Source organism: Manis pentadactyla, chromosome 9 (assembly GCF_030020395.1).
Source record: "Manis pentadactyla isolate mManPen7 chromosome 9, mManPen7.hap1, whole genome shotgun sequence".
Classification (NCBI taxonomy): Eukaryota; Metazoa; Chordata; class Mammalia; order Pholidota; family Manidae; genus Manis; species Manis pentadactyla.
This window is the reverse complement of record NC_080027.1, coordinates 16827242-16851214: the sequence shown is the minus strand read 5'-3', so window position 1 is coordinate 16851214 and position 23973 is coordinate 16827242. Positions and strand designations below refer to the sequence as shown.

Genomic DNA, 23973 nt, shown 5'->3' with positions numbered 1-23973 from the left:
CTTATAAGGGAACTAGAAATAATATGTTAAGATTATGAAGGAGAGGGATAATTTTTTTTCAACCACTGGACTTTAAGCAGCTCCTTTTATGGGGACACTGTTCAGTGGTTCTCACCTTAGAATAAAATTTAAAGTACTTTTAATGACCTCCCAGGCCCCATGGCTTGCGGTTGCCTTTCTCACCACCTGCAGTGGCTTTCTCTCCTGCTCACTCTGCTCCCGCTACACTGAACTCCCTGTTTTCCCTTGAACCCATCATCCATTATTGCACACGTTGCCCCCTTTTCCCAGGACCCTGTTCCTCCAAATATTCTCATGGTGGCTCCCTCACTTCCTTCATGTCTCCTCTCCAAGTCCAGCTTTTAGAGAGGCCTTCCCTGACCATGGTGTATCAGAAAGCCCCCACCACCCTCACCAGTGTACATCCACCTGCTACAACTCCCCACCCTCTGTCTCCATCTCTACTTGAATGTCCACATTGAAGGGGAAGGGTATCGCCTCCTTTATTCAATGCTCTGTCCCGAGCACTTCAGACACCACCTAGCTCACAGTAGGAATCTAATACATACTGTCTGGGTGGGTGGATTAATGAACCAATTTAAGACAAGGGTTATAAAGCATCTTTTCTCAGGGAACATTGGTGATTTTATGAGGTGAAAAAACAGCATACATGCTAGAATGTGCTGGATAGCTGCTACCATGGCCCCATGTTTCCACCTCCTGGTGTTCATGCCCTTGTGGAATCTCTGTCTCTAGAGTGTGGACTGGCCTTGCTTCTAGTGATGATAATACAGAAAAAGTGCTAGGATGAGGTTACCGAATTCCAGCTTCACTCTGGAAAAGGCAAGGCTTGCCGTCTCCCTGGCTCGTCTCACTTCTTGCTCTGATGAGGCCAGCTAGCGTGCTGGGAGCTGCCTCGTGGAGAAGCCCATGTGGCAAAGAACTGAGGGAAACCACCGGCCAATCGCCAGGGAGGCAGGTAGATAACTGAGCTTGAAAACAGATCCTTCCCCAGTTGAGCTTTGAGGCGAAGCCTCAGCCAATATCCTTTTTTGAATTGAAGTATAGTTTATATATAATCTTGAATTAGTTTCAAGTGTGCAACACATATTATTAACCCCCCACACTAGTACAGCTTCTATCTGTCAACGTAGGAGGATGTTACAGCACATTGACTATATTCTCAATGCTGTACTATTATCCTGGTGATGAACCTACATTATGATTGAGATTTTTTTGTGCCTCTTTATTCCCCTCACCTTCCCACCCACCCACCCCAAACCTTCCCCCATGTAACCACCTGTGCCTTCTCAGTGTCTGTGAGTCTACTGCTGTTTTGTTCACTATGTTTTGCTTTGTATTTATATTCCACAAATAAGTGAAATCATATGGTACTTGTCTTTCTCTGCTTGGCTTATTCCATTGAGCATAATATCCTCTAGATCCATCCATGTTGTTGAAAATGGCAGGATTTCTTTTTTTTTAATGGCTGAATAATAATCCATTTTGTATATGTACCACATCATCTTTATCCATTTATTTATTGATAGAAACTTAGGTTGCTTCCATATCTTGGCTATTATATATAATGCAGCAGTACATATAGGGGTGCATATATCTTTTCAAATCAGGGTTTTTGTTTTCTGTGGATAAATTCCTAGCAGTATATTACTGGGTTGAATGGCATTTCTATTTTTAGTTTTTTGAGGAATCTCCATACTGCTTTTCCATAGTCTCAGCCAACATCTTGATTGCAGCTTTTTGAAAGACACTGATTCACAGAAACTGTGAGATAATGAATACTGTTTTAAGCCTTTAACTTTTAGAGTGACTTGTTATGCAGCAACATATAACTAATACATAATACATGGTGTATGGTGGGAGATGAGACCAGAAAGATGGTTAGGGTCTGCACGGTGGAGGGATTGTATGTCATACAAAGGAGTAGTAGCAGAATAATGCACCCCCCCACCCCCAACTACCCCTGCCCGCCCCACCCCAGATGACCATGTCCTAATTCTTGATACTTACGAATATGTTAGGTTACATGGCAAAGGGGAATTAAGGTTGTTAGTGAGCTGCCCCTAAAATAGGAAGATTATTCTGGACTATGTGGGTGGGCCCAGTGTAATCAGAGGTCCTTATAAATGGGAGAGGGAGGCAGGAGAGTTAGAGCCGGAGCAGGAGAGGTGATGACAGAAGCAGAGTTTAGGGTGATAGCACTGCTGGCTTTGAGGGTTGGGGGGTGGGGCATGAACCGAGGGGCACAGGCATCCTCCAGAAGCGGGAAAAGGCAAGGAAATGGATTCTTTGCTCGAATGTCAAGAAGGAACACAGCCCTTGAACGCCTTGATTTTACCCGGTGAGATCCATTTCAGACTTCTGACCTCTGGGACTGTATGAAAATAAATTGATCTTAAACCAATCAATGTGTGATGATAAGGATCTACTACAGGATTAAGAACCCACTGTGGCGCTGACTTTGGATTTCAGAGCCTGCTCATGACCATCCTGAGGTGGTCCACACCCACTTAGTGTGCCAATCTTTAAACATACACTTCCGTATTTTAATCATACAGCCACTGTTGCTGTAACACCCATTATGATACAACTGCTTCAGTTAGCAAATAACTTCCAGAGCAGGAACCAGACAGGCCATACATTTCTTAACATGTTTTGACAGTCCTTGGCTAACTATTGAAAGGGCTTCTTTATTATTTATTAACTTATATTGTCCTATGCCCAATTTTCTGGTATCAAAGCGCCCAGACTTTCTTTGCACATCTGAAAGGTTTATTTGTGCTGATTATCCTTCTCTGTGGCAGCAGGTAGAAATTTCTCCTTTCAGGCAGTCTTGGTTCTGTCATGGTCCCAAGCTGTAGGAGTTTCTTGTAAAGCGAGTGTGGCCAGAGCTAGGCTTACCTGGGCAATGTTAGTGGGGTGCTAAGGGAAGGTTATTCCATTAACCATCATGTCTGTCTCTGAGGTTAAAGGCACTTCTATCAGCCGGCAGTGTTACTACTCTACTAAGAGAACACTGGTTGGGAGAAACTCAGCCCTCTCTAATTAAGAATGGAGGAAGCTAGTGGCTAGAGGGAAGTGTTAGAAAACAGTGGCACCAAGTGGGATTTTTGTGTTTGATCCAGCAAGAAGAATTTAATGAGAATTACAAAGGAAATCCCCTTTTAAAGGCTATGATTGAATGCTATTTGATGCTATGTCAATATAGCAATTAGAATAATCTTTTATCCCAGATTTAGGAAAATAGGTCCAGTGCAAATTGGGTACTTTGCTGGTGTTGACTAATTATTACTGAAAGTGAGCTAGAATTATCACGAGAGAGTCAGGGATCTCAAAGGGACCTATTCCAATCTCATATTGAAATTCAATTTCACTGGTCAATTGCAGGGTCAATACTTTCTGTTATTTTTGACATATTTGTGTTTAAGTTTTTTGCTTCAGATTCCTTATTTTTCCTTATGGACAAAACTGCTCATAGGTACTGGTTTCCCCAGAATAGTCCCAGTTTTTAATTTTTTTCTTTTTATTGTAATAATTAACCATGTTCACTTTCACTCTTGACAGTGCTGTGGTTGGATGGTGCATTGTGTGCTCACACTGTTTATGATAGACAGTAAGGTCAGTTCTAACATTTTGTGTATTTGTCACCTTAAACTGTCATCCTTCAATTCACATAGATTGTAGAGTCTACAAACAGATCTGACAGCTGCCCCCCGTGCTCACAGAGATAGTCTCTCATCTCTAATTTAGCTTTTGAGATGAGACATAGACCTGAGAGGACAGAATCTGTTGCTGTCTAGTTCTGAGGGCATCAGTCACACACAGTGTGGAGGATCAGTACCAGAAATCAGTGTGTAGGAAGAGGGTTCAAACCCTGACTGTGAAGCAGGGTTGCTGGTGGAGGGGAGGAAGCTAAGATCATCATGAAGTCAACACAGGAAGAATGAGGGAGACCTTGCTAAAGTAATTTAATTCTTCCCAAAGGCATCTTCCTTTTGGGGGTTGCTTTAAATGGGTTACTTTATGCTTTATGTGAAGCACATCTTAAAGGCACTTCTGGTCCCCAACAGCATGTGCATTCAGTTCGGCTATTCAGTAAAAACTGTAACCTTTTCATGGTGCTTAGATATAATTCAACTTAAAAAAACCTGAACTCTTTTGAAGTGAACATCAGAGGTAATTTTTTTGCATGTGTATTTGGATGATATGAATATCAGAGTGATTTTCATGGGGAAGTAACAGGAATATATATGTGGGAGTAGAACAAAAAGAGCCCAAGGGAGACAGGGGGAGAAGGGAAGGATATTGCTCCTTTGAGGAGCAAACCTGATGGACTACACTTTTTACATATAAGCCTCACTTTTCCCTTTCTCTAGAACTATATTTTTCTGTCTACCCACTGCCTGTCTGAGGTCAATCGGTCCACTTGCCTCCTACCTCACCTGTGGGCCTCAGAGAGCAACGTCTCCCTCAGCTTTTGTCTTTCAGGTCTCATTGATTGCTGTTGCAACAGTAGACCTGGAAACTTAGCCCCATTTCCCCAGTTGCCGAATGGTCACCAGCAGGTGAGCAGATGGTTAGCAGAGGAACCCTGAGCACAGCTCAACTGATTAGACATGTGGTCTAGTCTCTTTTCACGTCACTTCTTCCTAAGGTGGTCCGCCTGCTAATAATAATCTCCTTTTAAAATGAAATGATTAGAACATGCTCTTTTGTACATTTGTTGATCTTTTATTGAACATGCAAAGAGAGAAAGGGAGGTTATTGCCTTTCCTACTATGATTGAGATAAATGAAAAAGAAGGCATGAAGACAATTTCTGTGTGGAATTCCACTGCAAAAGGATCCAGCTGAGGAAGGGTTGAGTATTTTAGTAGGTGCTCCAACGAACCTCCAAATTGTCTCCCTCATGGACAATATAACTACCAACTCCTGAAAAGGAAGAATGAGAAGTGGATCTCACGATTTGATCACCAAATCACCAAATAATGGATATCACTCTCCCAGCTCCTCAACACCTTTCCCACAAAAGCTCATACCCTCACATTGGAGTGCTTTGGGCATTTTGACCTTGGGGGGCTTTGGCATCCTCTTCCATACCTTGGTCCAGTGGTTTGCCATTATTCAGCAGTTGCCAGTAGGTTCTGTTGTTATTGTTGGCTGTTACGCCCTGAACAGAGGTGATGTAGGGCCCCCATGAGCTCTCCACAGATGTGAAGCTGTAGGAACAGTGAACGGGTTGCAGGAATTTAGAATTTTCAAAGGCAAGCAGACATGGGCATTTCTCAGATTTCAATGTACCCAAGAATCACCTGAAGCTTTTATAAAACAAGGCAGATTTCTTGGCCCTATCCTCAAATGCTTTGATTCTGTAGCTCTGGGCTGGGACCGGGAATCTGCATGTTTTATAAACACTCCAGGTGATTCTGGTGCAGGCACTCCACAATCTGAGCTCAGAGAAATGATGCCTATGGTTTCTGCCCTGCCTACCCCCATAGCAGACACTTTACATCATCAACTTCTAATCTACCCCAATTTAGTACCTGTTGAAGACACTAAAGTACTAGAAGAATTAACCTCATGTCCCAGAGGCACCATAAATTAGTAGGTTTCCTCTTAGTAAAGAGGAATGGGAAAGAATAATTCGATGTTTCAGGCTGTGTTTATTGAGAAGTGACATGGTCAGTGTGGGTTTCACATTCCTTAGTCACACTTCTCTACCTTTCTGGGAGGCCTTTAAAGCAACCTTTATGTATTTGTATATATGTACATATACGTACATGTATTATTTATATGACTTTCTTTACAGCATTTACATCATGTTATTAGACCCAATAAATAATTGTCCATTAGACTTAAGGATTTAAGGAGCCAAATGAACCATATTTTTCAGAGGCAAAGTCAATTTCATAATTTTAATATTTGAGTTCTCTGGCCAGGGAAACTTTATTTAGATGTCCTTGACTCTCCTGAAAGGGGGGCATGGAGAAACTTCAGGGCATTTGTGAAGCTTCTGGTTTAAAGGACAATTTGTGAGTAGGTTCACTTTTCTGGGATGAGCATCCACTGTACTCATCTGATTGTCAATAGAACCAGTGATTCACAAATACTTAAGAACCACTGTTCAAGACACAAAATGCCTGACTTGAGAGGTTCTGTGTATTGAAGTAGTTTTACTGACAACAAGCAGATAACTTTTACTGACATTAATGTAATACCTACTATGTGCTAGAAGAGGAAAAAACCCACCTCCTTTTTTTTAACCCCTGCCATGAAATATAACAAACATGATGATTAAAAAGTGTTTTAAATGTACCCGGTGCTTATGAGTCTTTCAAAATCACACTAACTACTGTAACATTAGGTTATGTGCAGACATACCCAAATTCAGTCTTATTTATTTTCTGAGCTTCCTCCATCACATCTAGGAAGACAGAACCCTTTCTCACAGTGATTTCGGTAGAATATGTTTCCCTGATTTTCACAGAGTAATGAACTTTGATATATGAGGGTGAAACGGTAGGTGTCGCGGTTACAGGGGAGATGTTGAAGTAACCTGTCAGAGGCAGAAAAGCAGGAAAGAACTATTATTCAGAATAATAAAAATGATGTAAGAGTTTGCACAACTATCCAACCCCTGTCCAATGATTCCTTTATGCAGAGGAGGATTTTCTCCGTGGAGTATCATCAATCAAGGAGCAGATCACTCATATGACGATAGCAGAAATGAATACCAGATACTCACTGGCTTGTAAATGCTTATTCTGGCTCAATTCCCAGCTGTTTAAGCAATTCAGTTGTTCCATTTCCCATTTCTCACAGAAGCTCCTTATTTTCTTTTGCTTTGGTATAACATACAAAAAGGCTTCCCTTTTTTTTTTTTTTGGCTCTTGTTTCTTGACATTTATCAAAAACATATTAAGTGCCAAGTACTGTGGTAATCATTTTGCATGGATTATCTCAATCAATCCTTAAAAAAAACTGGTGTTGAATACTATTATTGTTTGTATTTTTTACATTAGAAAACTGAGGCTTAGAGGTTAAAAATTTTGTCCAAGGTCTCTAAATCTATGTGGCTAAACCAGGAATGAACAGAGATAGAAAAGTCTCCTTTATACTTTGTTGAAAATCGGTTGCTTAAATAAATGATACATGCTGTGGTTTTCTTATAATACTGACATGTTCATTCCACACATTTATTTCCCTTTGGGATCACTTATTGTGCATAGTGGAAAATCAGAAACACCATACTTTATTGAAGATGGAATGATTCTCTGAACATCTCTCTGTATCCAGCAATCAGAAAACTTCCCTTTGGAAATAGACATCATTTAATCAAGTTTACCTCATTTATCAGTGTTTGAACTAAGAGCAACATCTAGTCTATTGAGAACATATCCTCAAGTGGTTGTTATTACTGATGGCACTCAGTTCTGTCTGGGAAATGGTTGTGCTTTAAAGGTTTATCTGGTCACTTTGAGTACCCCAAAACACCTAAATCTCACATGCTTTGGGTGTTACATTGAAAAGCAAAACAGTTTGCTGTTTAGTGTTATACCTGTATTATTGATACAGCAAGAGTATTTGTTAATGTCCAATAAAGTTTTTCCCATCAGGGCAGGTAAGACCTGGGCTGCAGCAATTGGCATACGGAATGCTCCGTGAGAAATTTCCTCCAGCACTTTATCCAGAGTTCTTTGGCACTCCCATTCCCGTTCCTTGTAATGTCTTGATGAGACAAAGAGAGCCTAATGTGAGGGAAATAAGAGAGAGAGAGACAATGAATGAAAGAAACTTCCAATAAGGAGAAAGCATACATCTAACTAATTCAGCGAATGTTTATTGGACACTGACTACTTGGAGGCACCTTAGACAACTAAGATAACTTTCCTGCCATCAAGAAGCTTGTAAACTAGTTTGGGTGGGGATATGGGGATCTGCAAATGATAATAATGGCAATGAAAACAGACTTTCCTTACTGTGTTCACTCTTGTATCCCCACCACTGGCACAATACCTGTCATAGAGGAGGTGTTGTTAATATTGTAAACAGATTATTGTAAGGGAGCCCCTAAGATGAATTCCCTAAGAGAAGCATCTAGTGGCCTGGCCCCTCAAAAGAGGAAGAGCTCATCATCATTTAGTGAGGCCGAGGAAAGGCTTGGTGGAGAGGCAGTACTTAAGGTAGGCCTTGATGGTGTGATGGCATTTCGGTAGGTGACGTGAGGAGGGGAGCCCTAGATCCAGAGGGAACAACATGACCAAAGGTGTTACAGTAGGAATGGCCAGGGCCGTTCCTATATTTTAGCAAAATCCCCTGAGGACTCCTCCTGGCCTGGGAAGCCTGGTCTACAGGGAAGACTCAGAGCAGCTGTGGATAAGCAGGCTGGAAAGGGGGTTGGGGCCAGCTGGGTGGACCCTTGAACCTCAGGGTGAGGTCTCTGGCATCGTTTGCTTGACAGTGGGGAGTCTAATAAGTTCTTGAACAGAAACTACTGAGGCAGCAGATATAAACTGGACTGAAGGAGCAGAATTAAGGGGTAGGAAAAGTGAGAAGGGTATTAAAGTAAGATAAGGACTGAAATGGGTTGGATGTGCAGACATTGCTTGGTCATTTCTCAGGGAAGGACAGTCCCCCTGTTCATCTTTTCTTTTTTCTTTCTTTTTTAATTTTTTCATCTTTTCTTGAAGACCCTTAAAGTTAACCAAGGAGTCAACAAACATTTGTGGGATAATAAAACAAAATACAATTGATCATATTACATCTCCTCTTAAAAAGTGTATTGTCGGCAAGTAGCTCTAGGCCCTGCTGTGAATTAATATCACCAAGATGAAGGCTCATGATCCACCCCTATATTTCTGATATGGGGTCTAAACATTCGTGTGTTTTAAAAGCTCCTCCAGGCGATTCAAATGTGTAGCTAGAAACCACTGTTTTATATTAAGTTTAAACTTAGCAAGGCAGAAAACAGCATAAGCAGTAACAACAATACAAACCACCTTTATGACCAGTCCCCAACTTACATCCCCCGCCTCATCTTGTAATTTTTCCTGAGGATCCTGTGCTGGCCAGGCCATACACCTTGGTCTTCCTAAAATATGGAATTTTTTGTGTGTCTTCCATCTTTTTCCTTGCTATGCTCTCTCCATCTGAAAGTCCTCTTGCCCTGAGTCAGCCTGGCAAACTGCTTTGATACTAGAGACTCAGTGAGGCTTTTTTTTTTTTTTTCTTTTCTGTAAACCTTCCTTGGTCTCTTCTTGTATCTGCCATTAGAGTTGAAAAGATCAGTGAGTGAATACAGAATAAAGTCCCAGACTTCAAGGAACACACACAGGACAGGGTTTAGGTGCTGAGTGTGAGTTTTGAAACCAGCTGTTTAGGTCCCATCCCTGTCTGCATTACTCTCTGGCTTTGTGACGTTAGGCCTGTTTCTGGTACTCTGTGACTCACGCTCTTATTCTAGGAAACAGAGGGGATGATTCTTTCCTCATTATTGTTGAGTGCATGGATGAGTTAGTCTCAGTCAGTACTAGCCGCTCTTACTGCCACTACCACTTATTGCTTATTACAACCATAACCTAACAGGGGAGGCAAGATGAAAACATAAAACAATGGTATATATTAAAGAATAAAATTGCTGTAGTAGAGCAAGATAGGTTGTAGTAGACCGCAGAATTCCTTAAAGAAGTTGTGGCCAAGAAAAGCTTCACAGAAGCATTGATAATGGAAAGGTAAAGATTGAAGTTGAGGAGAATACATTTCAGGCAGGTGAGGGAAATCACGTGAGTAAAATCAAAGTTAGTATAGGAAACAGCATGGATAAGGATAAAGATACTGTTTTCTTCCACAATTCCCTTCTCAGTTTCCTGTTTGACCCTCTGACTTACCTGCATAGCCTCTCCTGTACTATATATGTTTCCAATGAGACCATTTTCTTTTTTCTCATGCAGAATCTTTTTTACCAGTGATGCTATATTATATTTGATACGCTTTAAATCCTTTTTATGGCATTTGATGTTTTCCCTATATGTACTCCTCTTCACACATGTCAGAGCCAGAACAGCCATTGCACCAGTATCTGTCAGGAAACAACATTGGTCAAAGGGTGACCAGTCATCCCAGTTGGCCCTGGACTGAGGGCTTTTGTGGTATATGGGACTTAAGGTGCTAATAAGACAACCCAGGCATATGAGTTGATGATGGGAAAAAAGGAATTAAAGACACAGCAATCATCTCTCCAGCTCTAACCACTCAAATATTTTAAGATTCCTTCCTTATTTGAGTAATAATTCTTGGTCATAGAAACACATATGGATTTATAGGACATGTATATATATATACATGGACAGTCTTCCACTTATACGCCTTGGTTATTCTCAGTTTTTTCATCTTTCAGCCATATTAGCAAAGAATTTGATAGTACATCAATCAAAATATGCCTTTGTAATTCCAAGGATTCCACTAGACTGATGAGAACATAGCACTTCAGAGAATTCTTTTCCAAACAACCTCCTTAAAGGGGAGGATGATGCAAGAGATGAGAAGAAGGGACGTTAGGGTCTTTTTTTCTGGCTCATTATTTTGTTCTTGATGCATTTTTTTTATGTGTGGTGCCTGCCCTCTCTCATTAGGAAAAGGAGTATGAGAAATTGCACATTCTCCTTACTAACCAGAGATACTGAATGGTGATTTTCTTTGAACTTCTTGGGGAAAGAAGAACGTGTGTATCTGGATCCATAGTGACTGAGCACCAACACTAGCTGTCTGGAGGCAATTTCTTCTTGGATGTGTAAGCTGAAATGTGTGATGTGTGAGCAGGAACATGTGTGATGTGTGAGCAAGAAAGTTTCTGGTCCTTCTCCGCTGTGAATACACACTGAATTGATCACAGTATTGGGCCTTGTCCCTGGAGAGGTCATGTTGTTCAAGTAAATCCACACATCCAAATGGTCCAAATAACTTAGGGAAAGTGGCAGTTTAAGATATATGAATTCCACTGCATTCTCTTTCTTTAACACTTATACTTCCTAAGTTGTCTTATATGAAGATTCTTATGCTTTAGCTCCATTTCGCAGGTGGGAAAATTAAAGTCAAGCGTTAACACCCATTGGTTACATAACAAAGAAGTGGGCTAAGAACCAGGTTATTCTGCACATCTACAAAGAGGCTTAAATGCCACCCAATATCCATTCTGCTCAAAAAAAATTTTCTTCTGAGGACACTAGGGTAAAAAGAGTAGAAAAAAACCCCCAAGTACTTACTGGAAGAAAACTCGAAAGATAAGACCTACTGGTGACTGTATTCTCTATAACAAGATAACTGAATTTAATGACTCACCTACAGAGAACTTGTGACCAAGACGAAAGTTTTTATTTTCGGGAGTGAAGAGTTCAGCAACTTTGGTGGTTGAGTAGTTCCCTTTGAACAGACACAAGGCCAAAACGTCCAGACCGAGCTGGTAATAGTTAGTCAGGGGATTGCCATCGTTTCTTTCTGGCAGAAAGAAAAGAAATACCTTTACTCATGGAAGTAGTATTGGAGTAAAACCTTTTCATCTATTCCTATTTACTTTATTCCCATTTCTTTACATTAAGGAGAGTTGAGTAATAAAGGGGAAGAGAGCACTCATGGAGTCAGCAAGCCTGAGACGTTGAAAGGCTCTTAAGGACCACCAAAGTCAGCTCCTTTCATTTTACAATTTAGGAGAACTGGCACAAAGGACATTAAAATACTGTCCTGATATTTAGATGATTACAAAGCTGGACTAGGACACAGATTTCCCTCCTCCAAGCATCCTGCATTTTCAATATTAACATATTGTAAGTAAAAGTAGAAGTAGAGGCCACCTCCAAGGAAGATGAGATTGGAGAGACTTAGTGAATATTTGGGTGGGAGTGGAAATCAAACCAGTGCACCTCACTAGCAGCCATCATGGCCAACCTGTTTTTCCTAGTGATAAAGTACATCTGGCCATTGTTAGCTGTTATACTTGGTACTTATGACACAGTATCTTGTATTTTTCAGATATTTCTGGCATAATTCATTATCTAAAAGCCAAGCTTCTGGAGGACAAGAGACTGTGTGCTGTATGTTTGCATATGTGTGTATTTGTCATCATATTCAAAGTAGTCTTGATGTAGATTCAATGCTCTGTTGGATATGTATGAAAAGAAAATTCAAGGTGCATGTTGAAAGAGGAAAGAAGGGACGTGGTCTGCAAAGATATAGGCTGAAGGGGAGAAGAAAGGAGCGAAGTTCCAAACTGTTTTGAATCAGTGGAGAAGAAGACAAGGTTGTCCAGGGTCTCTGGACATTCGATTCTCACCCATATTTTCAATTTCAGCTTTGAATTTCGTTTCTAGTTGTCTGATCAGATAACGATCCTGTTTAAAGTACGTGTTGGGGTTTTGACAAGCTCCCAAAGCCATTATAGACAAGGCAAGCTGTCCCGAGGTTAAATTTGACACTGCAAAGAAAAGCAATTCAAGTTTAACAAAGTAAATGCTTGTGATTTTCTTTTTTTGGCCTCCTGCCTTCCTTGTGACTGTGTTGTCTGTCATTTCTTTCTTCTGTTCTGTTCTTTCCTGATATTTTGTTCTCTTCTTTATCTCCCAAAGCAGAGCCCCTTCTAGCAGTACAGTAAATGCAAACTGGATTTTAGTTTTTCCCATGAAATCACAGATCTTTCTAGAATCATGCAATTCTCACAAAAATGAGAAAAGAAAAAAAATAGATAAATAATGAAACTTTGGGATTTTCTTTCTTTGTGGGTGCCATCTTGCCAGGATAGTAATAATTGACTTGTGGGTTCTGCCTTACAGAGTACCAGAACTGTCAGGCTTCTCACTATTCTTATGATAATATTGTGAGGTATGTAGGGGTAGCTCCATTGTCCCCTTACATTCCTTAGAAAGCAGAGGCTCAGTATGGACAGGGAAGGCTCAGGGTGGAGCCTGGACTTGCCCCTGTTGTTCTGTGGTTGCCTCTCTATTGCCAGCATGCATAGATGTGGTCCGCATCCCCATCTGGTTGTGAACTCAGCTATCTTCTCTACCAGTAATAACGGATAAGAGTACATTCTTTAATATAAGAATATAATGTATTTTCAATATAAGAAAGTACAGTTTGCTTTTCCTCTGGACCCCTTGAAGGAAAATGGCTTTGAGGCCCCAGAAAAGTAGGCCTAGCTCTAGAGTAGGTGGCAGGGGGTGGATGTGTTGAAGCACTCTCCTGTTACTTCAGCGTCTGCTAGGAAAGATGTAGCTGAGATCCTTTGAACACAGTTTTTAGGACTCCCTGGAGATAATTGTTACAGATAGGTAAGTCTTCTCCTAAATATTCCAGAGTTTAGGCACTCACTATTGTTTGTCACATCATCTTCGACTTGTCGGGTCATCTGTCCTTCTGAGCTTTGGTCAGATATCCCAGCAAGTTTGAGGGACAGCAAAACATTGGCAGCTTGGATTCCTCTGGTATATTTTGATTTGACCATTGTGCTTATGAGAGGGTCTAGTTGGGAGTAATCTTCTTCCTGTACCTCTGTGGCAGGGGAGGGAGGGAACAAGAAGCACACACTCAGAAAATATGAAGGGTAGGACAGGGTTGGGATTAGTAACAATATGGCCCAGACACAGACCCACCAGGGTCACTGGCTACATTGCTGGAGCAATACAAGGTGGGCCTGGAGCCCCTGCTGTGCCGAATAGTACTCCTTTACCAGCCAACACAGAAGTATTTCAACATTTTAAAAACTGGTCCAGCCTTAACATTGCTTACTAGCAGAATATCTGTCCTGCCTGGGAGATGTAGTATCATTCCCTAATTTTGAATGTGAGGCTTAGACAGGATGTCTTTAAGGAAATCTCTATAATTGGAGGCTTAACTAAGACTAGAATATGCATCTTCTGACTCCTAGTCTGTAGCACTTTCTACTTCCTGGATTCAGTTTTTTCCTTCTCCATCTTCTTCTAATTCAATTGGGTTAATACTAAGGGAGATAACCAAAAATTCTAAATTACATTGGTCGTTGATGCCAAAGCTTAATTGTCTGATTGCCCTACTAGCCAGGCATAAGATCATTATTCAGCAGTACGTCCCTTTTGGGAAAATCTCTAGTTACATGTCCAAATCCCAGGGGAGAGGATGGAGGGAGTCACATGATACTCTGGAAGGAAAATAGAATCCAGAGACCCCCAAGAGCTGGAAGAGAATAAGAAGAGTTAGTTACCACTTAAAACATTTCTAAATATACAAGAAAATCCTAACCATCTCCAGATTATCTCATGGGTTAGTAGGATAGTGAGAAGAACAAGAGCTATGGGTCAGCTTAACCTTGGCCAGACCTTGGCTGGATTCTGTGCTTCTTAACTTATGACCACATGTACATTATGTAAGTTTCCTGATCTTCAGTTTCCTCATTTTAAAATTGTGGATATAAACTCCTACTTCATAGATACTGGATAAGAAATTACTTAATAAACTGTAAAATACTACACATACTATTACTTCTAACTTGCCTGCAGTTGCTGTAACTATACTTAGAGAATCCAGGAAATGTGATTTCCCTTGCCCACCTTACTTCCCTGTAAGAGAGAGTCAGGCAGATCTGTGAGTGCTGTAGAAAGGTCCTGGTTGCAACAGGAACAATTGGACGATTGTGATTCATCTCAGATTTTCTGGCACTGAAACAGACTTCTTAGTTCCTGGTTAATTACTCAATTCAGCTTCCTCCACCACTAACGAGAAAGTTAATTATTTTGCACAATGAATTCAACTTCAAAGCCTCCATAGAGAGCCCACATTCTTAGGATACAATAGAGCAAATGATATGCCAGAAGGAAAAAGTAGAATTGGTAGATTCTGTGCTTTAGCCTGTGCGAATAGGAGTCGTTCTGCTGTGGTATCTTCTCACATCTTGTAGACTACACAGTACCAGAAAGATGTCATAGATTGTGACATCTACATAGTCATCTTTGGACTGGTTTGAAGCTCAGTTCCAGGGTAAAGATTTACAAAAGAGAAATCATGCACCTGATAACTAGACAAGACTTCCAGAAATCACCTGCTTTAACACCCTTTCCTAATTTTCCTTCTCTGGTGGATAAAACTAAAGCAAATGCAGAAATATTAGATCATTCAGCTACCAAGGGGTTGGACTAGACCTGAATCTGGTTTTTCTTGCTCCTACTTAGTATTTGTTAATAGAATCACACAATTTCTGGAGACTACACCCAGAGTGGAGATGGTGGGGCTTGTACCATGTTCTTTGGGGAATGATTGAAGGGAAGGAAATGTGTAGCTTGGAACATCTAAACAATAATGACAATAGAAAAGTCTTCATTATTTGAAAGGGATTACTAACATTTTTTTTTCTGTGTAGTTACAAGGTGTAAATCCAAAACCCATCAGTTATACTTGAGAAAAATAGATTGCATCTCAAAATCAAAAGATAACTTCCCAGGACCTTGAAAAATTTCTGAGATCATGAATTTTTCTATCATTGAAAATGAACAAGAATAGACAGTTACTTGGTAGGGTTGCTATGGTAGAGAAGATCTGAGCGGAGGAAGAATATTTAGGCAAGTTAAGAATGAGTCTGTGATCCCTCTTAAAACAATATACATTGTGGAAATTTCCTCACCATCTCCTGCCACCCTCTAAGTTACTCATGGAATCCAACCACATAACAGAACTGGAATAGGATCTTTTACCTCAGGTAACTCTACACACAGTCCCTTGTCAGAATCCTTCAGGAGATAATCATACTAGAGTAATTTTTGCTCAAAGCATACTCACCACAGATATTGCATAGTTGGCTTGGGAGAAGAACAAACAACAGGAGCCCCACTAGGGGCAGCTGGCATAATTGTCTCATCTCTCCAACGGTGTACTGGAATGGTGAGGGCTCCGCTGGCTGTTTATTGGGGTGATGGACAGAGCGCAATGAATACTCCTCCTTCAGCTTGCCTCAGCTTCTTTTACTCAAGCAAATATATTAAGTAATGTCAAGAGGTGTGGTCAAGTGTATTTGCCCAAGTAGTGTGATAAACCAGGAAGAAGACTTGAAAAGTAGAGTCAGGGAGAACAAGGATATAATTTTTCTTTGTTTCCTGTCCCAAACCTTCAGGGTTCATGTTCTTTGCCTTCAGCCCAATGAAAATAAATTAAGTGAATGTCTGTTTTCAGTAATGTTTCCTTCCTTTCCATTCTACTTTGGTTATGTTTTATTTATGTCTCCTGAGAGATTAGATGTGGTAGGGCAAGGTCTTACATTGAAATGGAAGTAGAAGTTTTAAGTCTGAAATTGGAGCATGAAGGATGGGGGAGGCTGGCACATGGGAGGATCTGGCTTAGTGGTTTTGACCTGTGCTTCTCTCCTAAGACAGATGTCCGGAGAATTTCCTAGCCTGGGAGGAAAACCACATTAATACCTATCAAATGTGGATTTTTGCTGGGAAAGATGCTGCATGCTACATGTGAGGAGTGTTATCTATCATAGTTCTTTCAAGAACTATTAGAGAATTTGATCAGTTTGGCCTTAAAATGTTTGCTCTGGGTCAGGAAGATGGCAGAATAGGTCCCCCACACCTATCCTCCTACAGACACAGTAATTTTAGTGGCCATGCATGGACAAAAGTTTCTCTATGGGAGGTTTGGGTTCCAGGTAGGAGGCTGCAAAAACCTAATGCAGCTGCTGAGAATGGTTGTGCTAAGGCACACCAAAGAAGACACACTTGTGTTCATGTATGTTAAAGCACAGAAACTGCCAACTTTATTTTCTTCCTGGACTGTCATTTTTCTCGTCATATCCTGAGAAGGCAGGCTCCCTGACCATGGTCCTGGCACAGACCCAGAAACAGCCACATCCCCTTGTGGTCATGGCTTCGGCCCTGTTTGGCCTGGGAGGAGTCATGCCTACTGGAGCCTGGGGCAATAGTCCTGCTGATCTTGGTCCCACTATGGACCCTGATCAACCCTGTAACCTGGCTTCAGCCCCCTTTAGCTGTGGTTCAGGGCCAGTGCTGCCTATGCAGGGACCTGTCCAGAAGACCCAGCAAGAGCCACAACCATCCATGCACCAATATCAGGGCTGCTGTCTGAAGACCCAGCTGAGGACCCAGCAGCAGCCAGGTGACCCATTTTCAACCCTGTTTGACTGTGAACCCAGAGGCAATCCAATCAGCCCAGGGGCCTGATAGGAGGTCTTCACCTGTTAAATGTCAAATAGGCTGTAAATATGGAGAGGTATCTGCTCTTTCAAATGCACAGATACCAATGTAAGGCCACACAGCTCACAGAGAAGCAGGCAAATATGACACCATCGAAGGAAATTATAAATAGACCTAAAAGACAGATAGAAGAAAGCATAGGCAATAAGCTCTTTGACATTGGATTTGGCAATGATTTTTGGGTATAACAACAAAAACACAAACAATAAAAGCAAAAATAAACAAATGGGACCGTATCAAACTGAAAAGCTCCTGCTTAGCAAAGGAAACAATCCGCAGAATGAAGAGGTAACCTATGGAATGGGAGGAAAAAAAATATTTATCAGATACCATATATCTGATAAAGGATTAATATCTGAAATACATAAGGAACTTCTACAACCCAAAGCAAAAATACCCAAATAATCCCATTGGAAGAATAGGATTTGAATAGAAATTTATCCAAAGAAGACACACGAATAGCCAACAGGTACATGAGAAGGTGCTCAAAAATGAATCAAAAGAACTTTGGTATAATGGTGGAAATTGTCATTATGGAAAATGGCATGGAGGTCCCTAAAGAAATTAAAAACAGAACTACCATTTGATTCAGCAATTCCACTCCTGGGTATATATCCAAATGCTATGAAATCTGTATCTCAAAGAGGTATCTGCACTCCATGTTCTTTGCAGCATTATTCACAATAGCCAAGATATGGAATCAACTCAAGTGTCTGTCAACTGATAAATGGATAGGAAATGTATATACAATGTAATATTACTCAGCCATGAGAAAGAAGGAAATCTTGCCATTTGTGACAGTATAGATGGACCTTGAGGGCATTATGCTAAGTGAAATAAATTAGAGAAATACTATAGCATATCACTTATATATGGCATCTAAAAAAGTCAAACTCAGAAGAAAATAACAGAATAGTGATTGCCAAGGGCTGGGGGCTGGTAAAAAGGGGGAATATTGGTCAAAATGTACAAACTTTCAGCTGTAAGATGAATAAATTCTGGGGGTCTAATGTACAGCATAGTGCTTATAGTTATTAATACTGTATTGCATACTTGAAATTTGCTAAGAGTAGATCTTAAGTGTTCTTACCAACATACAAAATGGTAATAATGGATATGTTAATTAGTTTGATTGTGGTAATTTCATGATATATATGCATATCAAATCATTGTATTGTTCAATTTAAATATATACAATTTTTATTTGTCAATTGTATCAATAAAATTGGGAAAAAAGAGAATGTGTTAACCTTGTTAAGGACTTAATGACTCACTATTTGCATTGTATCTTCCTGCATAGCACATTGTCTAGTTCACAATAGGCATTCAGGAAATAAAGTTTCAACAAGTATTTACAGAGACTCTTCTCTGTATAAGGTATCACAATAGAACACCAAGATAAATAAAACAAAGACTCTGAGCCCAAGTTTCTTAAAAGTGACACTATTCTATTCACATCTACATTAACATTCATATTAACACCAGATAATTCTTTGTTGTGGAGTCTATCCTGTGCACTGTAGGTTGTAAACATGTAGCACTCGTGGTCAGTACCACCCCTCACCCCAGTCATGACAGTAAAAAATATGTCCAGATACTGCTGCATGCTCCCTGGGGGCAAAATTGCCACCCCCTAGTTAAGGACTATTCTTCTAGTCTTTACATAGTTTTAAGTTTTGTGTTGGGATAATGTCATACACATCTTAGTTTTTCAATAGACTCTGGCTTCCAGGAGATGTATGAAGCATGGTAGTACCCTCCTTCCACTGACCCTTACCCCACCCAGGACCTCACTTAGATCCATATTCAGCTGACTTTGCAGGATTCATCTTTATAGTCACTTCCTTACATATACCCTCAATTCCTTGGTTTCTCTCTTGAGTTATCATACTTTCTTGGCACAACCCTGGTTGAATTCAGCTCTGTCTATTCTGATAAGATACTGCCTATCCAGATAGCTCAATAGGCTACAGAAACACAATGCATTGTGCTGATTTGACTTATCTGTAATTCATGCTCACTAACCTCAGTTGTACCCGTAACAGTGTCAGGCAATTACTGATTCAAAATCTCAGGACTTCTCCAGGTGAAAATTGAAATTAGGCCCTATATATGGAGGGCAAGGGGAGACCAAAGAAAGAGAGACTATTCCAGATTGGCAGGTGGCATTTTAAGAAGGAAGGGAATTTACAGACAAAGGCTTACCTTGGGTGACTGCAGGACAAGTAGATCTCTACACCCTCCCACCAGTATCTTAAAAGTTTTATATGGAGGTCTTAATGGGATTCAGTCGTGTGTACAGCCCAGATGGTCTCAATAACACATTACTCTTTCAAGGCTGTGTCCTTGAAACAGCTGCTCGTATTTGAATAGTAGGCAGAACAGATGTTTCAAGGGTGGGGGAAAGGGTGAGGAGCCTCCAGTTGCCTGGATCCAGCTTTTGGGTCAACTGGTGGTCATGTCCCCTTGATGACCTCCCCCACAGTAGTCTAACTGTAACTCTCTACATAATTCATTCTACTGTTTTCCTTTATATCACATCTTGTCCTCTCTCCTCAGACTTTTTCTTTTTTTTTGTAGATAATTATTTTTTATTGAAGGGTAGTTGACACACGTATTACATTACATTAGTTTCAGGTGTACAACATAGTGATTCAACATTTATATACATGACAATTCTAGGTACCGGCTATCACCATACCAAGCTGTTACAATATCTTGACTATATTCATTACATCCCGGTTACTTATTATTTTACCATTGGAAGTGTATACTTTTTTTTTTTTTGTGAGGGCATCTCTCATATTTATTGATCAAATGATTGTTAACAACAATAAAATTCTGTATAGGGGAGTCAATGCTCAATGCACAATCATTAATCCACCCCAAGCCTAATTTTCGTCAGTCTCGAATCTTCTGAGGCATAACAAACAAGTTCTTACATGGAGAACAAATTCTTACATAGTGAATAAGTTCTTACATAGTGAACAGTACAAGGGCAGCCATCACAGAAACCTTCGGTTTTGCTCATGCATTATGAACTATAAACAGTCAGTTCACATATGAATACTCATTTGATTTTTATACTTGATTTATAGGTGGATACCACATTTCTCTCTTTATTATTATTATTTTTAATAAAATGCTGAAGTGGTAGGTAGATACAAGATAAAGGTAGAAAACATAGTTTAGTGTTGTAAGAGAGCAAATGTAGATGATCAGGTGTGTGCCTGTAGACTATGTGTTAATCCAAGCTAGACAAGGGCAATAAAACATCCACGTATGCAGAAGATTTCTCTCAGAACGGGGGGGTGAGGTTCTAAGCCTCACCTCTGTTGATCCCCAATTTCTCACCTGATGACCCCCCTGCAACTGTGCCTGTCTTAGGTTGTTCCTCCCTTGAGGAATCTTACCCGTCTCTGGCTAACCAGACATCTTCCGGGGCCATACAGGGAAATGTAAAGTTGGTAAGTGAGAGAGAAGCCTTATTGTTTGAAATGGTTAGCTTTTTATTTCTTTGCATATTTATGCCCTGTAGCTTCTATGCCCAGCATTTGTCTTGAGGTATCTTTACCACTTGGAAGAATTATGATACTCGGTAAATTTGATATGAGGCACGAATTCTGTTTAAGGGTTGTAATTAGGAAAGAAGAAGAAAAGCTATAGAAGTAGCAGGCGGAAGAAAACATGGGAAGATTGATTATTTCTTTGACATATCTTCTTGTAGAGTAACTTCAGCATATATAGGTTTTAAGCTACTACTTAAATTGCGCACACACATTAACATAATAGGAGTATAGTTACATAACCAAAGCATACCTGTAATTACCAGCCATCTGCAGTGAAACCAAGAAAACCAGTTAGGCACCTTAGGCATTTGTGAAAACTTATCTATGATATGGTGGATATGTCCAACTGAACTTGAACAGTCTGAGAGAAATCAGACAAATTAAAACAACCCATTCCTGGGGAATGTTCACATCCCTTATGTTCTTTTAACAGTAAATAGTCTGTAGTTGTAAGATTTTGGAGCACTACAATTTGCACTTCTCCTAATTCTTGGTTGAGTTCCAACACTATAGATCCAGTCAAATTAGTTGTTTCACTGTATGCACAGGCCAGCTTAGATATCTCCTTCTTCATTCCCATGGCAAGTCCAGGAACTGGTGGGATGAGTGCATCTACAGCTGTGGCAGTGCGTGGATCTTTGTTGGGGGTTTTTGATGATCATCTTCTGGCATGAGTCTTCCCGAGAGTGCTGATGTTGGAAGTTCTTTTTCATATCGTATCTTCTTAGTTCATTTTCAGAGTAGCCAAATTAGGCTTTGATCCTCTGTATAAACACAAACAGACACTTTGCCTATACTTTTATATGCCCTTTATATCCTTGTGTAGAACTCATTGGAGGTCACCACACAGGAACTGCCCTTTTTTTTTTTTTTGGTATCACTAATCTACACTTACATGATGAATATTTTGTTTACTAGGCTCTCCCCTATACCAGGTCCCCCCTATAAACCCCTTTACAGTCACTGTCCATCAGCATAGCAAAATGTTGTAGAATCACTACTTGCCTTCTCTGTGTTGTACAGCCCTCCCTTTTCTCCTATCCCCCCATGCATGCTAATATTAATACCCCCCTACTTCTCCCCCCCCTTATCCCTCCCTACCCACCCATCCTCCCCAGTCCCTTTCCCTTTGGTACCTGTTAGTCCATTCTTGAGTTCTGTGATTCTGCTGCTGTTTTGTTACTTCAGTTTTTCCTTTGTTCTTATATTCCACAGACAAGTGAAATTATTTGGTATTTCTCTTTCTCTGCTTGGCTTGTTTCACTGAGCATAATACCCTCCAGCTCCATCCATGTTGCTACAAATGGTTGGATTTGCCCTTTTCTTATGGCTGAGTAGTATTCCATTGTGTATATGTACCACATCTTCTTTATCCATTCATCTATCGATGGACATTTAGGTTGCTTCCAATTCTTGGCTATTGTAAATAGTGCTGCGATAAACATAGGGGTGCACTGATCTTTCTCATACTTGATTGCTGCATTCTTAGGGTAAATTCCTAGGAGTGAAATTTCTGGGTCAAATGTTAGGTCTGTTTTGAGCATTTTGATGTACCTCCATACTGCTTTCCACAATGGCTGAACTAACTTACATTCCCACCAGCAGTGTAGGAGGGTTCCCCTTTCTCCACAGCCTCACCAACATTTGTTGTTGTTTGTCTTTTGGATGGCAGCCATCCTTACTGGTGTGAGGTGATACCTCTTTGTAGTTTTATTTTATTTATTTATTTATTTATTTTTTATTGAAGGGCAGTTGACAACAGTATTACATTACATTAGTTTCAGGTGTACAACACAGTGATTCAACATGTATATACATGATAATTCTAGGTACCAGCTATCACCATACCAAGTTGTTACAATATTTTGACTATATTCCTTATGCTATACATTACATCCCGGTTACTTATTTATTTTACAATTGGAAGTGTGTTTATATACATATATATATTTTGTGTGTGTGTGTGTGTGTGAAGGCATCTCTCATATTTATTGATCAAATAGTTGTTAACAACAATAAATTTCTGTATAGGGGGGTCAATACTCAATGCACAATCATTAATCCACCCCAAGCCTAATTTTCGTCAGTCTCCAATCTTCTGATGCATAACGAACAAATTCTTACATGGAGTACAAATTCTTACATAGTGAATAAGTTACATGGTGAACAGTGCAAGGGCAGTCATCACAGAAGCTTTCGGTTTTGTTCATGCATTATGAACAATAAACAGTCAGTTCAAATATGAATATTCATTTGATTTTTAAACTTGATTTATATGTGGATACCACATTTCTCTATTATTATTATTTTCAATAAAATGCTGAAGTGGTAGGTAGATACAAGATAAAGGTAGAAAACAGAGTTTAGTGTTGTAAGAGAGCAAATGTAGATGATCAGGTGTGTGCCTGTAGACTATGTGTTAATCCGAGCTAGACGAGGGCAATAAACATCCATGTATGCAGAAGATTTCTCTCAGAAAATGAGGGGGGAGGTTCTAAGCCTCACCTCTGCTGCTCCCCATTTTCTCACCAGATGGCCCCCTGCGACTGTGCCTGTCTTAGGTTGTTCCTCCCTTGAGGAATCTTACCCGTCTCTGGCTAACCAGTCATCTTCCGGGGCCATACAGGGAAATGTTAAGTTGGTAAGTGAGAGAGAAGCCTTATTGTTTGAAAAGGTTAGCTTTTTACTTCTTTGCATATTTATGCCCTGTGGCTTCTATGCCCAGCATTTGTCTTGAGGTGTCTTTACCACTTGGAAGAATTATGATACTCGGTAAATTCGACATGTGGCACGAGTTCTATTTAACGGTTGTGATTAGGTAGGAAGAAGAAAAGCTATAGAAGTAGCAGGCAGAAGAAAACCTGGGAAGATTGATTATTTCTTTGACATATCTTCTTGTAGAGTAACTTCAGCATGGATAGGTGTTAAGCTACTAATTAAATTGTGCACACACATTAACATAATAGGAATATAGTTACCTAACCAAAGCATACCTGTAATTACCAGCCATCTCCAGTGAAACCAAGAAAACCAGTTAGGCACCTTAGGCATTTGTGAAAACTTATCTATGATATGGTGGATATTGTCCAACTGAACTTAAACAGTCTGAGAGAATTCAGATAAATTAGAACAACCCATTCTTTTAACAATAAATAG

General features: G+C 40.2%; 2 protein-coding genes across 2 annotated transcripts in view; one reads left to right on the top strand and one right to left on the bottom strand.

Moving 5' to 3' along the window:
* The window catches only part of LOC118925142 (oocyte-secreted protein 3-like), a 73322-nt gene that overhangs the window by 22093 nt on the left and 27256 nt on the right, over positions 1–23973 (top strand). The gene's annotated exons all lie outside the window — the stretch shown is intronic.
* Positions 4732–15975, bottom strand: TCN1 (transcobalamin 1). Its single transcript, XM_036910533.2, has 9 exons — positions 15816–15975; positions 13380–13559; positions 12346–12486; positions 11358–11513; positions 9908–10098; positions 7579–7768; positions 6402–6576; positions 5121–5239; positions 4732–4952 (listed from the first exon to the last, which is right to left on the bottom strand). The coding sequence occupies exons 1-9, from the start codon at positions 15892–15894 to the stop codon at positions 4891–4893; spliced, it is 1293 nt and encodes a 430-aa protein (XP_036766428.2). The 5' UTR covers positions 15895–15975; the 3' UTR covers positions 4732–4890.